The 15,818-nt window shown below is 31.4% G+C and overlaps 1 protein-coding gene across 1 annotated transcript in view; it reads left to right on the forward strand.

Moving 5' to 3' along the window:
* The first annotated feature begins 675 nt into the window (after positions 1 to 675).
* SI (sucrase-isomaltase) overlaps positions 676 to 15,818 on the forward strand; it is a 91,187-nt gene continuing 76,044 nt past the window's right edge. The window contains exons 1-9 of the mRNA XM_026497428.4: positions 676 to 827; positions 3,561 to 3,678; positions 4,848 to 4,984; positions 8,687 to 8,804; positions 9,092 to 9,201; positions 10,125 to 10,276; positions 11,450 to 11,621; positions 13,251 to 13,350; positions 14,554 to 14,666. Coding sequence (XP_026353213.2) covers positions 3,561 to 3,678; positions 4,848 to 4,984; positions 8,687 to 8,804; positions 9,092 to 9,201; positions 10,125 to 10,276; positions 11,450 to 11,621; positions 13,251 to 13,350; positions 14,554 to 14,666 — 1,020 coding nt within the window. The 5' untranslated portion in view covers positions 676 to 827. The remainder of the gene's footprint in view (positions 828 to 3,560; positions 3,679 to 4,847; positions 4,985 to 8,686; positions 8,805 to 9,091; positions 9,202 to 10,124; positions 10,277 to 11,449; positions 11,622 to 13,250; positions 13,351 to 14,553; positions 14,667 to 15,818) is intronic.

The following is a 15,818-nucleotide window of genomic DNA, read 5'->3' on the forward strand; positions in this document are numbered from 1 at the left end:
AGGAACATGTAGTGCAGCAGGCATTTGTTCCTAGGTCTCTTGTATCAAATTATTTGATCTTAAACACATACTGGCTTAAACCAGTAATGGAATTGATATTCTAATTTTTACTGTATGAAATAGTGCTTAGTATAATTTTTTGTAATTAAATTTGTGCTCTAAATAAAAAATATACATAAAATGCTGACTGTATTTCTGGATTACTTATTTATATATCTCTACTTTTACATTTTGTCCTAATGGATTTGCTCAGTCCTTCAACCTTAAAGTTAGTAATGAGACACAGGAGATAACTTTTAGTTAATCATTACTTTTTATATTATCTTCTATTTTATATCTACTTTATATATCTTCTATTAAATATTATCTTCTAATTGTTAATTCCTGCAAATGTTTTTCAGATCCTAGCTTACCAATGTTTCTACTTTTTAGTGGTAGTTTAAATTTCATGTAATTGGGTAAAACAATTTTCAAACAACATCTGAACAATGAAAGAAATAAAATTTTGAGAAAAAAAACCAACATAAATAAATACCTTCATGTTCTTGGACTAGTTCGTAGCTTGCAGAAATCAAAGACTATCTGAGGGCACAATTATTAATTAACTTAGATTCCTAAACAGAAATATTTATGCAACTATGTTCAGGACTAAGTCTTTTTCTGCTGCATGTTGAACAGAAGTTTATTAAATACTGACAGGGTGGTGAAGATGCAATAAAACTTTATGAGTAGCTCAGTATATAGCTGGGCAGCTTCCTTGATCACTACTTTGGCAGCCTTACCCAGCTCTGCTACAGCATAGTAAACAGAACAGGCTATGAAATAAGGTAAGTTTACGGATCATATTTCTTTGTTTCTTTCATGTTTCCAAATATTTATTCCTTTAATTCATGTTAGCAATATTCCTGTCTATTGGCACTTGTTTAAAATAGAAAAGATAGCATTTTTCATTTGCCATTTTAAATATTTATCTCTTGTACTGAAACAGAAGAAAACATTTTTAAGTTTTTTTAAGATATGAGAATATTTTCTTTGCCCACCTCTTCATTATGATTTTTGTCAGACTAAGTTGAATCAAAGCATGTTTATTTAATTACTTCATAAAGAAAAAAAGTTCAAAAATATTTTGAAATATGTACAAATACTCTAAGTGTGATTTAATCTATTTTATTTAAGAAAATATAGGTGGAATAGAATACAACAGTTATAAAACATTTAATCTTTTCTAGCAAATCTTTTAAAGATCAGTCATCAAGTTACCCTCTAATAAAGTATTACTCATTTTGAAAATAAATATACACAGAAAGGACATCAATATGTAATTTCCCCAAAAATGTTTTGCTTGAAATTACTGTGATCCCAAATGTGATCACTGAAATTACCACTTACAGCATATGAACAATTTTAGTACTATTTATGAGTACTCACAGGAGTAATTTAATTTTAATACATTAATTTTGTTCTAATTCTTAAAGATAAAAGAAGGTTTGCTTTATAACAATATGCATTTTCACTTTTAGACTTTCCTTAAAAATAGAAAGGCACAATCCTTATTGACTTCATTATACCAAAGTAAGATATTACTTTGAGTCAGACAAACTTATTTAAAGTTAAACATTAAATGCAACTGTGTTCTTTCTCACATAACATTGAGCAATTCAGTTTCATTTTACTAACAGCTTCATATATCCTGTCACTTTGATTAAGTCTAGTTTACATGGGTTCTTTGAAGATTACAGATGCAATAAACAGCTTATATATGTATAATAGGAAATCATATGCTAAAATTGAATGCTAGTCTTTAAACATTCATTCATAAAGTATATTTTAAAAAGTGAGCTTGTGCTTACTTGATGTCAGGCTCTGAACTACTTCCATGATTATTGTTATTAAGAATATAAAAATCCTGGGGTACCTGGGTGGCACAGTCCCTTAAGTGTCAGACTCTTGGTTTTGGCTCAGGTTGTGATCTCAGGGTTGTGAAATTGAGCTCCACGTGGGGCTCTGCACTCAGAGCAGAGTGCTTAAGACTCTCTCTCCCTCTCCCTTTGTCCCTCCCTCCCACTCTCTCACTCAAATAAATAAATAAATCTTTTTAAAAAATATAAAAATCCAATTAAAGAAATTAACGTATGTATTAATAAGGGCAATAGATATGTGATGTGGTAAAGTAGAAAAAGGATAGATTAACTCTGCTTCTAAGAGTAGTAGGAAAGTACTCCCCAAGAACATGGCATTTGAACTATGCATGAATTGAGACTAGCCTAGAAGAACAAATGTGGAAGGATTAAGGAAGGATTAAATAGCATGTACTTAAGAAGACATGTTCTCCAAGAAATATGTTGCAGTGGTGGAGATAGGATGAAGGTATACTTCTGAAAATATTTTGGAGATAGAACCAACAAGACTTTTGAATGATTGAAAGATATGAAAGAGCGAAAATAAGTTTTTAGGTTGGGACAGCTGTATATATGAACTAACCTAGATAATTATGGGAGAAGGGGCTAATGTGAAAGGCCAAAAAAATATTTTAAAATCAGCAATTTATAATCACTATATTGCACACCTGAAACTAATATTACACTGTATGTTAACTAACTAGAATTTAAATAAAAACTCAAAAAAATAAAATGAACAATTTATTAAAGCATTTACCATGGAAATTCTAAGTTCCTATCTGGGTATATGCCACTGAATTAAGATTTATATAAAATAATAGAATACGGAAAAGTCAGGGAAACTTGAAAAGTACAAGAGATGAGAGATGTGTGGTCAAAACTAAATAAATAAATTTTAAGGTAATTACTGGAAGAAAGCTCTTCCCAATCTACTTTTAGGTATCCTTTGTATGCTAACTCAAATACATAATGTTATCAGAAAATAAATACATATGTTTGATATGAGAGTTTTGTATATCATACTTATATTTTGAAGGAGGAACTTGGAGATGATTTAATTCAAACCTTTTTCTGAAGCGACAACTCCCAAATATATACTATATACCTATATCATTTTTCATAATATTTTATATTTGTATTCATATATATTTATATTCTTTTCCACAATATTGTTCTAAGAAAGCAGTGTTGAAATTCGAGAGACAGTGTTAGAATTCAAGGAAGAACTAGAATTTTGACTCTAAGAAAATAGCTTATTTTCTCTGAAGTTGAAGTTTCTAATGAGCAAAATGTGGATAACATCATCTCCTTCAAAAAATAGTGAGAATTAGGGGATGCACTGCAAGTGTCAGATTTCTTTTACTTGAGAAGGGCTCTAACATGAGAGAGCAAGGCACACCTGCTTGTTGATCTTTTCTTCCCTCTATGTTTCATCTTAGTTACTAATAATGTGTATCACAAATTCACTCTATTTATTAAAAATTGCATGTGCTGTTTACATTTGCCAGTTTATTATTTTAGATTATAAGCAACTGTCTGTGGCTCTGCTTGTGTTGTACTTAGTTAAAAAAAGAGAAATGTATATACGCTTATGATAATGATGGTGGCTTACTGTAGTTACATATTTTACATTATATATATGTATTTCTTTTCTTTCTTTAGATGGCAAAGAAGAAATTTACTGGATTAGAAATCTCTCTTATTGTCCTTTTTGCTATAGTTGCTATAATAGCTATTGCCCTTATTGCTATTTTAGCAACTAAGACACCTGCTGTTGAAAGTAAGTAATGTTAAAAATACTTGCACGTTATAGTGAAGTTAAATAAAATTTATCCCATAATAGTTATGGATTTTTAAAAGTAATCTACATGAGATGAAAAATATGGAGAATGATCTCAAGTAAGTTACATAATTATTCCAAGTTTTTCCTATCCATTATATTACAGTTATTTCAATGAACAGCTGTTGTAATTAAGCAATCTATAGGTTTGACATTAGTGATCTTCCCCACCTTGTGTTGCTGAGAAATTGTGAAGAGGCAGAGTGATCAAGGTGTTAATGGAAGGTCCTGGGTTTTTGCTCCGGCCTTCAGATACGTGCAAAAGTATGGGGGGCAGAGTGGAAAATCTGGGGGAATACCCTCTTTATTTTAGTCTCAATTCTTTTTTTTTAAGTGAGAGAGAGGATGTATAACAAAAACGGGTAGAGGGAAGGTGAAACAAAGCTTGAAGTGTTTATCCTTTTTTTCTATTTCTGTCCTAATTTAGAGTAAATGCATACTACTCTGATCCACCTCACCTTCTCTTTTTTCATCATTCTTTTTTGACCAAATAAGAATTAGAAAGGCTGTTACAGATTGCCTTCTAGTCTAACCATAGTTAGTTTTCCACTGCTATGAGTCATTTGTTTTACCTGCTCCTGGTAAACTTAAAGCTGACTACATTGTGACATGATTATTTTATCTTACCCATGTCTGATTGCTGGGAAGTTCTTATTATATAGAATTGGAATTTATTTTTCTTTCCAGTTCGTTCCTTTCTCTTCTATTCATTTCAAAGTATTGTTTTCCTCCTACTTTTCTCTTTTCTGCTCTAATTCTTGTCTCCTTCTCTATATCCTTTTCCCATACATATATCTCCATCTTCTTTCTTCATCTATAAAACATATTTTTTCATAAATATGGTGGAGTAAACATTTTGCTTCCTCTTGAATCTACCTCAAGACCTTCTGTGAAAATATTTTGTTTTTCTGCAGAAACAGTCAGTAGGGCTCTGCACAGTCAATTTTTAAATATCGTTTGGATATTTTCCTTTGGTGACTAGGACTTGAATTGTGGGTCCTTTATTAGTGTAAAATTTATTTTTATTATATGTATAAGTTCATTTGTTCTTTCAATGTAAGGTATTTATTAACACCATGTTTTATTTTATTAACCTCTTTCTTTCCTAGCAATTAGTAATTCTACTGCAACTCCACCTACCACTCGTACAACCACCGTGTATCCTGGTTCAGGAAAATGTCCAAGTGACCAAGATGATCGTATCAATGAGAGAATGAACTGCATTCCAGAGCAATTCCCAACACAGGTCTGCCACAAAAGACTTTAATATTTTTATGAATAGATATAGATATTCATATATATAGGATATATATAGTTGTATATATATACATACTATATATATGGATATATATAGTAGTAATTAAATTAAGATAATTGCTTAGTCTTGGATCAGTTCCATATTTTTAAAATCTAGCCATCAGTTAGGCTGCATTTATCTTTTTATTATAGCTCCATATAAAGAGATGAGAGATAATTGAAATTGATGAGCTGGCTTTTCTGTACTTCTATTTAATAAATTACCAAGTTAATATTCTTCCATGCTTAACAAGCTACTGTTAATTTTAAAAATCTTTATGAAATTCTATCCTTGCAAATCTACTCCTTAAAGAATATAGCCTTTGACAGTATAGAACATTTGAGAGATAAATGAATGCTCCATAAAAGTGTTTATAATGATGGCATTAAGAAGTGTCTGGAAAATAAAGTCAAACTGATATTTTGGAAAATTATTATTATTTATTTTTTAATTATTTGGTAGTTTGGGAGAAGAGGCTCAAATAGAGATAATTAGGGGTAACTTAATAGGTTCATGTAACCCTAAGTTGACTCTTCCTTGGTTTTCATAACCTACGTGGAAATAAAGGTCAAGGAGAGCATGGGTGTACAAATGTGTGTACACATTTTGTGATATCTATATATTCTATGCAATCTATAATATGATATCTATATATTGTAAATATGTATTAATCAGGGCGTATCAAATTCTATACATTATATATATATTATAATGTAATATGCATATTTATAGTATATTATGTGTTATATGCATGTAATATACATATCTAATATATATTAAATCTATAATAGACATATCTGAATCTCACCTTTCTCACTCTCTCCATCACAAAAAATATAACTAAATGAACTATAAAATTTCTATATGTATGGAAGTGTTGAATTACTATATTGTACACCTGAAACTAATATTACACTGTATCTTAACTGGAATTTAAATAAAAACTTAAAAAATAGATTAGGAATTAAAATAATAGGAGAAAATACCTGAAATCTTGAAAAATAGGCAGAATGACTAAACATAAATAACAAGTATCAAAATCTATACAAAAAAAATCAAAATTATTCATATTTTAAAAGCAACAATGAAGATATACATTTTAAACTAATATTTTGGTGTGTGTTTATGTAGTGGTATGAGTGATGTCTTCCAAAAAATTCATATCTACTTGGAGCCTTAGAATATGATTTTATTTGGAAATAGGATCTTTGCAGATGTAATTATAAGAATTTTTGCAGATGTAATTAAATGCTAAATGAGGTTATGCTGTATTAGGGTGGGCCCTAAATCCAATGGCTGATGTCCTTATAAGAGAAGGGGATGATATACAGAGAACTACAAGGAAGAAAGCAGTGTAAAGATGGAAGTAGAGACTGGGGTAAGGTATCTTCAAATCAAGAAATCCTGGTTTACCAGGAGCTATCAGAAGCTAGGATCAGAAAAGGAAGCAGTTTTCCTTAGAGCCTTAGAGGTAGCATGGTTCTGCTATCACCTTGAAGTAGGACTTCTATACTCCAGAACTGTGAAAGAATAAATTTCTGTTGATTCAGACAACCCTACTTATGGCTGTTATGACAGACTTAGGAACCCAATACAGTGTGTTTGGATGAACTTCATGTAACTCCATTTTACTCTATATTTTTTTATTTTAGCAAAATATGATCGTACTTTATTTCTTTTTTCTTAGCACCTTTATACCTCTCAAATCAGTATATCTACATCTATTTCTGCCTCTTTGTTTTGTACCAATATTTTTAAAAGTCTTTTAGAAAAACTACTGTAGGGTGCCTGGATGGCTTAGTCGGTTAAGTGTCTGCTTTTGGTTCTGGTCGTGATCCCATAAGGTCCTGGGATAGAGTCCCAAAACGGGCTCCCTGCTCAGTAGGAAGCCTGCTTCTCCCTCTGTCTGCCACTCTTCCTGCTTGTGCTAGCTCTTTCTCTCTGTCAATAAATAAATAAAATCTTTAAAAAATAAGAGGCTACTGTAAATAACAATTTTTATATAATTATCTCGTTGTATTGCTGGGAGTTTTTCTATAAGCTCTATAACTAGAGGGTTAATTGCCTGATAAAAGTCACATGTACTTTACATTCTGATAGATAATGACCCTCTAAAATATCAGCTCCAATTGTACTTCCATTTGTAACATACATGTATGCATGTGTATACATGTGTGTGCATGTGTATGTGCATCTGAAGCCATTTTAATTTGATGTTAAAGTAGGAGAGAAGTTAACATGTCAGCTACTACAAATGTAGGCTTTAAACTTCTTTTCAAGGCAAATAACCAAGGGAAAAAAATCCCACAGATGCTCAAATTATGAAAGTGTGTCACACTATTAAATTCAAATATCAAGTAGATTTTTAATTATACCAATGTTAACACACAGCATTGCCATGTGGCTCCACTTTTTATATGAGCATATATAATTTTTTCCACTTCACACAGTCTTTCCATACAGATCATAAAACTACTCAAGAGTTCAGCATTTTGTGTTAGTCATTGAATGTAATGTCTGCAACTAGTTGCAACACCAGGCACATAAATTAGTTTAACTAGTTTACTTAAATACTGAACTAATAAGTAGCCGGAAATAACTGCCTTAAGCATTTTATGTAGCCTTGAATTCAGGGCATGTCTTCATCTTTATAACCTCACTTGCAGCTTGATACATAATTGATACACAAAAAATATTTCAATTCTTCTAAATTGACTACATGACAACAGAATAGATTATAATTACTCATAGGGCAGGAACTTTTACCTTTTTTTAAGATTTTTATCTATTTGGAGGAGAGAGAGGAGAGGAGAGGGAGAGGGACAAGTGGATTCTGCACGCTTAGCGGGGAGCCTCATCCCACAACCCAGAGATCATGACCTGAGCCAAAATAAGAGTCCCATGCTTAACCAGCTGAGCCACCCAGGGCAGGAAATTTTTTTTAAAATATGGGCTTAGTAGTATATTTTGAAATCTGGGATTGTGATACCTTCAGCTTTGTTCTTGTTTCTCAAGATTACTTTGGCTATTCAGGGTCTTTTGTGGTTCCATACAAATTGTAGTATTATTTGTTCTGGTTCTGTGAAAAATGTTTATATTTTGATATGGATTATATTGAAACTGTAGATGCTTTGAGTATTATACTCAAATAAAAAAATTTAAAGTTGGGGCACCTGGGTGGCTCAGTCAGTGAAGCATCTGCCTTTGGCTCAGGTCATGATCCCGGGGTCCTGGGATGGAGTACCACCTCAGGCTCCCTGGAGCCTGCTTCTCCCTCTCCCTCTGCCTGCTGCTCCCCCTGCTTGTGCACTCTCTATGTGTCAAATAAATAAAATAAATAATATCTTTAAAAAATTAAAAGCAAGCAAAGAAAAACCATAGGTTTATAATAATGTGTATTGACATGTTAATTTTATAAATCACAACTCAGAGCATCAGTCTTTGGTAGGGTATAATTAATTCAATTGATATTTCTGCCAAGTGAAAGGAACAAGAGAATAGGTGATATTTTAACATATTTTTGAAGAAAAAAGCTTGTTTTTCAAACATTTAATTCAAACATTTATTGGAATGAATGAATATTTAAAAAATAGAGACTGACACATGATCACAATACTAATCCTATGATTCCTTTTATAAATGTCTCGTCAGGCAACTTGTGCCACGCGAGGTTGCTGCTGGAAGCCATGGAATGACTCTGTCATTCCTTGGTGCTTCTTCGTAGATAACCATGGCTACAATGTTGACAAAGTGACAACAACAAGTACTGGTGAGAAATGTTCCATCATGCTGATCCAGTATAATATATTTTAAGTGGAAAACAAAAAATATATTTAAAATTCTTCTTTGGAAAAATATCTTAAATAGAATCAAATGGGAAGTTTGTACACAAGAGTGTTTAAATTGCTTATATCAAGGATTTATTTTTTGCATAATTGTATCTTAATAAAAGAAGTCATTATTTGTGATAAAGGGAATATAATTATAAAACTAATTAATATTGTTAATCTTTATAAATAAAGTCATCACTCATACCAACTTTTTTCTTCCTGTAAGGACTTGAAGCCACATTAAACAGGATATCTTCACCTACTCTGTTTGGAAATGACATTTCTAGTGTTCTCCTCACAACTCAAAATCAGACACCCAATCGTTTCCGGTTTAAGGTTGGTTTTTATTTATAAAGAGGAGTTAATCATGAAAGGCAGTGATCAGCACACCTTTCATCTTACCAAGACATTTTCCCTTTTAAGAAATATTTATTCTACAGCAAAGGACTGATTGGACTAGTTATCCCACTTCCCTGAGCCTGTTTGCTGAAATGTAACATAAGAACAGTTGTCCAGCAGTTGTTTTTGAAGAATTTCATAATATAGTCAATGTAAAATATTGGATAAGGTGTCTTGAGAAGAATAAACACTCGATAAACTTTAAATTTTTATTCTTTCAACCCCACACTATGATGAAGAATTAGTTTAAAATTGGAGCAACATACTAATTGTGCTGTATAAATGGGACTTTTACTTACTTAGTTCTTTTTACTGGTATCACTTTTATTCATGATTTTAAACAAACTAATTCCTGCTATTTTTTAAGCAAGTAATATACTTGTATGGTCTTTTGGATTTGGAAGTGAAAACAACACCATATCCTTTGTATAGTACTTTTTTAAAGCAATTTCACAGGAATTAAGAGTTTTTTTTAGCAAAATTTAAAATCTTCATGGAATTTCTAAGGGGATGACCACTGAAAAGCAATAAGAATAATTAAATTCACAAAAATACAGTATTCAAGAATAAATATTTAGTAATATCATTAATTTTTCTATATTTTTCAGTCAATAAAATTCTTTATATTATATATATTACTTTTATAACCAATTCTATATTCCTTGACAATTTTTACAATTCTGTGCATAACCATTCAACAATGTTAAAATTAAGTTTATGCCTAGATTAATATCTCCTCTATTAAATTATTAAGTTTAGTATTTTTTTATTCAAAACTTGAATTTGATACTTAATTCAGAATTGGAAAGTGAAATAATGATTTTGAATCAAATAATGCTGATTTGTTTAAATCTTTGCAGATTACTGATCCGAATAATAGAAGATATGAAGTTCCTCATCAGTTTGTAGGAGAATTTACTGGAACCGCGGCCTCTGATCCGTTGTATGATGTGCAGGTTACAGAGAATCCATTTAGCATCAAAGTTATTAGAAAAAGCAATATGAAAACTTTGTAAGTATCTTATTTTACATTTCTACAAGGTTAAATAACTGGTCAATTTTATTCTATTATTATAGAATTAGAAAGTCTTAATTTTAAGGCATTTTCAGAAAAAATAATTTTCCTCCCCAAAGTAGGCGAGTATACATCCTTAAAAAGATTATAATGGAAAACGGGTTTTATTTCCTGTGGATGAAAGGTATGAGAAGGTGAATGAAAATGTACCATTTGGGGCCAAAGGTGGAAGTAAAGAGCATCACTGAGAATTTTAACCTTTATATTTTTACATAACTAGAACTCCTATTGTGTCCTTTCCCCATTGTTTATTGTATTCTGTTGCCAGTTTGAGGATCAGATAGTTACTATTCAGAAAGGGGCTAATTCCTATAGTAATATTAAAGGACTTCATATATGCGTATATGATGGATATATATATGTGTATATATATATATGAAAAATATATATTAAATTAAATATTGCCTGAATGCCTTCATTATGAATGTATTTTGGGGGATATTTGTGGCAAGGGATTTAATAATTTTCAAAGTAAATGCTCTCATGTCTCTAAGAAGGTTAATTAAGCAGTTGTCAAGATCAAATCGTAGCAATTACTTTTCTTAAATATAGTTTAATAATTTGCAATAGATATTATGTTAAATCATGAAAGTATTAAATACCATTTAACATTTCTTGTAGTATGTATTTGATATGCATCAAACATACAGTCTTTTTCATTTTGGAAAAATCATTTTGAACTTAAAATATATGTTAGAGGTGTGAAAGCCAATATGATACTATATTTTAAAACTGTGTCTCTGGAGCAAGGCAGAACTGGGTTTGAAATCTGGCTCCACTTCTTACCAGCTTGTCACCTTAGAAAACATGAATTAATTTTCCCTATTTATATTATTTATAAAATGGAACTGATAATGGTAGTTATGCTTTAAGATTGTTATAAAGATTCAAGAAAGAATGTGTACAAAGAATCATATTGGTGGTGATGAAACAAATTGTGTTGATGGAATTAACAAATGCTATTTATGATGTAATTCATATATTCCCAAGAAATGATCACAGCCCAAGATTGACATATTTTAAATGAAATATTCTGGATGATAACATAGACCCTTCTTTGGTAGGACATTTGTATGTCTAGATCATTTATTTATTTATTTTGTTGTACAGGTTTGACACCAGCATTGGTCCCCTGGTATACTCTGACCAATATTTACAGATCTCAACCAAACTTCCCAGTGAATATATCTATGGTATTGGGGAACATATTCATAAAAGATTTCGTCATGATTTAAACTGGAAAACATGGCCAATTTTTACTCGTGATCAACTTCCTGGTGATGTAAGGAACCATTTTTTTTAATAAATAAAATTTTAATAAATAAAACATATTGGAGCAGATAATAATTTTAGCCTATTTGAAACCATCATTTATTGATGTCAGTGATAGCTAATCGAGAAGTCTATTTACTTTAGGGGTAAGAATTTATAGTAAAGTCCTAAATGAACTCAAAAAATAACCAACAGATTTCATGAATGCTTAAATACGTTTATTTAGTTTATGAATGTTTTCTTTTGATTTTGATTTTTATATTTTGTCATTCCCTTTTCAGTCATTCTCATGCTTAAACTTATCTGTGAGGGGGCACCTGGATGGTACAGTTGGTTGAGTGGCTGAGCGTCTGACTGTTCATCTCAGCTCAGGTCTTGATCTCACAGTTGTGAGTTCAAGCCCCATGTTGGTTTCTATGCTGGTCATGGAGCTTACTTAAGAAACAAAAGCAAACACAAACAAAAAAATCTATCCACGGCTAGTCCATGCACTAGAATCATTCTAAATGCCAGCTGTGTTCTTTATCACTTTGTATGATGCGGTGTGTGCCTATCTGTTGGACATCATTTGTACATCTGTGTCTGTTTCTTCCTCCCCCATAACAGATGACACTCTTCCATAGGTTTAAGTATTTGCACAGGGATCAGTTCCCTTTGTAAGTCCTGAATCTCGAGGTTCTTTATCATTTGTACAATAAGTCGCTGAGCACTGATTTCAAGTTTGACCTCCTAAGAACTTCTCCCAAATTCCCCCATGCAGAATTAGTCTTTACTTTCTACCTTTATTTATATTTTAGTATGACAATCACCGCAGGTTAGTATTTGTGTTCGTATTTGTCTATACTTCTAAAATATGAGATTCTTCAGGACAAAGACCCTATCATTAAGAAAATTATTTTTTTATCGATTCATGATTGCTTTGAGTCAATGCTTAGTGATTTTTAAAATGCCAATACTAACTGTTTCATTCCCAAAATTGAATAAGTGCATTGTTGCTTGAAAGCAACAATTTGGTAGAGAACTACTACTAGTAAACTACTAATAATGATTCTACCAATCTTTTTTTATAGCATCACTATCTGTGATGAACACTTAATAGACACGAGGCTGAGAAGTTTCATAGCTATTTTCTTGTAGTATATTTCCATATATCTCTCCTTTGAACTTCCATATCCAGCCAGGAACTCTTTTTTTCTTTTACTTTTCAAGTGTATTTGCAGTTGGCCTCAACCACTTCACGTACTCATTAGCTTTTAGCAAACATACTGCAGATGATGAACATCATCTTGTGATTCCCTGAAGTGCTTGGGCACACATGGGGCATAATGAACAAATATGCCATTTTCTTAACATTAATAGCTTATTAAAGCTCACTTAATCATAATAAAACATTTAAGAAAGTTATCTATTCATAGTTTAATGAATATATTATGTTATATATTTTATGTATTAACATATAATCAAAATAAGTTAATTTTTATGCTACAGTGTCTCATATGTTATATATAGTTAATTAGTATAGCGATATGAGGAGTAAATTACAGAAACAAATTGGACTAGATAAAGACCATTTTAAATATATAATTTTTAAAATTTTAAATGTATTTTAAAAATTAATTTTCAAATTTTTGCCTTACAGAATAATAATAATTTATATGGCCATCAAACATTCTTCATGTGCATTGAAGATAATTCTGGAAAGTCATTTGGTGTTTTCTTAATGAACAGCAATGCAATGGGTAAGAGTAATTTATCTGATAATATATTTAAATGAGGTTTAACTTGAGGGGGCTCCTGGGTGGCTCAGTCGTTAAGCATCTGCCTTCCTTCGGCTCAGGGCGTGGTCCCGGAATTCTGGGATCGAGCCAGACATCAGGCTCCTCCACTGGGAGCCTGCTTCTTCCTCTCCCACTCCCCCTGCTGTGTTCCCTCTCTCGCTGGCTGTCTCTCTCTCTGTCAAATAAATAAATAAAATCTTCAAAATGAATGAATGAATGAATGAATGAATAAATAAATAAATAAATAAATAAATAAATAAATAAATAAGGTTTAACTTGAAATGTTAGAACTGCTCTCTTATTCCAGTCATAGGTATTGTATGTCAGAGTAAGCTCTATTGTTAATGGTTTAGTATGTGAGATTATTACAAGCAGCTTTCATAGTTAGTATGACAATGGAATTTTGTATATCAATGCTTCTGTTTTGGGAAGAGTGTACTATGTTGTGACATTCAGGCACTTTCTTTTCCCTTCAGAGCAACATTGAAACACAGCCACGAAAATGATTGTTCCCATTTTTACAGCCTCACTTGTTAAGATAAGTTAATATACCACTACAGCCAAAAAGAGAAAGGTCCATATAGGGAGAGAAAGAAGGAAGATTAATTTTTTAGTTTATCACAATTCAAGTAATGTAGAATCTTTTTTAAATGTTGTGAGTGCAATACCAATGTTTAACAGATGAATCAGTGATAATAAAAAGCTACGAAGTTGAACAATGTCCCAGCAAGAACTATGTATCCTTTGGTTATCCAGGCAATTATTGTCTATATTGAAAAAAAAAATAAAAACTTTTATATTTTTTTTCTTAGATATTAACATGTGATAATATGATCTGTTAGAGATTCTTTAATTAAAATAACTAATTGAAATGCAATTTTAGAAAAAAGTATTTTTGTTGTAAAAGGACTGATCCCTTGCTATGTAGTTTTCAGGGAAAGATTTTGCCAACATCCATAAAAAGAAACATCTGGGATATCCTATCATAAATCTCATATATGGTGGCATTCTATTTTTCTCTTATATTCTTCCTATTTTCAGTATCTTATTTTACCTTAATTATTTAAAAAACAGTGTAAAAATATGTGGTTAATATGAAGCATTGTACTTTATCGCTATGTGTATTTTTAGTATTTATATATGCTTCTCCAATTTTATTTGTAGAAATTTTCATCCAGCCTACTCCAATAGTAACTTACAGAGTTATTGGTGGAATTCTGGACTTTTACGTCTTTCTAGGAGATACACCAGAGCAAGTAGTTCAACAGTATCAAGAGGTTTGTTTTACATCTATTTTATAAAACACTTTTCTTTCATCTCACATGTCTAATTTTATTTAAGATATCTGGGGCCTCTTAGCTAAATATATTTTTAAATCTTACCATTTTTCAGGTATGAGTAGGTGGTTGGTTTTTTTTTTTTCCAATACCATGAAGCCTATGTATGTATTAAATGTCTTTACTTCTGATATCAAATCGTTTCTTGCTTCTAGGCAGCTGAGTTCAGGAGTTGGATTTCTTTGAAATGTTGCATATTAAATCTTTACTTATTTGTGATCTCCTTTTATGGGATAAAGCAAAAGGAAGTATCTGACCTTTAGGGCTGAGTATAGGCAACAGATTTATAGGTCATTCACCCATTTGATAAAAATCCTAAAGGCAAGTGAGTTAAAAGGAAGGCTAGAGAAATTTGCTGTTAATACCCAGTAGGTAAACACCAGGTAAATTGGCTCTGATGCTTAGGTGTAGACGGGCGAATTTTGAAACATAGTCTCAAGTCTCATATCTTCTCTCTAAGCAACTCTTGCTCTCCTATTAAATAATGTTTTCACATGCCTAAGTCCTAGATGGGTCTTAGGGAGGTAAGGAATCCAGGGCCTACCTTGAGCTGGCTTCTAAAATATAACTCTGTATTCCTCCTATATAATTATTTTATACAATTGTTCTCCTGTGACTGTGGGTATGGAAAAATAAATTTCTTTTATTGGCATAAGACTAAAAGATTATGCCTATTTTTAAAATCTTATTTTATTGCTATATCTTTGACATACAATTCCCATTTGCTAAAGCGATGTTAAAGGAGAAGTAATTACTGTCAAAACTTTCTTTAATTAGGATCCAAAAACGTGAAATGAGAGTAGGTAGGGTTTTACACGAGTAAATAATTTATAGTCTAACAATTCCCAAATTGCTATTAATAAGTATGCGTTTCAGAAAAGCACACAAAATTTACAGTCTATAATACTAACATAATTACAGTGTTAGGTTGAGCTTTATACAGACTTTGGGTATGGTTACTACACCATCAAAACAGTGGATAGCACATTTTTGAAAGAATCTGACACTAACTTTGTGAGATTTAGCTGGGATTGTTGTCTGTTACATGCTGAATACAGTCTGTGGTCAGCAGTAGCTGGGTTTGAGTTATGA

This window comes from Ursus arctos, unplaced genomic scaffold, assembly GCF_023065955.2.
Source record: "Ursus arctos isolate Adak ecotype North America unplaced genomic scaffold, UrsArc2.0 scaffold_20, whole genome shotgun sequence".
NCBI lineage: Eukaryota > Metazoa > Chordata > Mammalia > Carnivora > Ursidae > Ursus > Ursus arctos.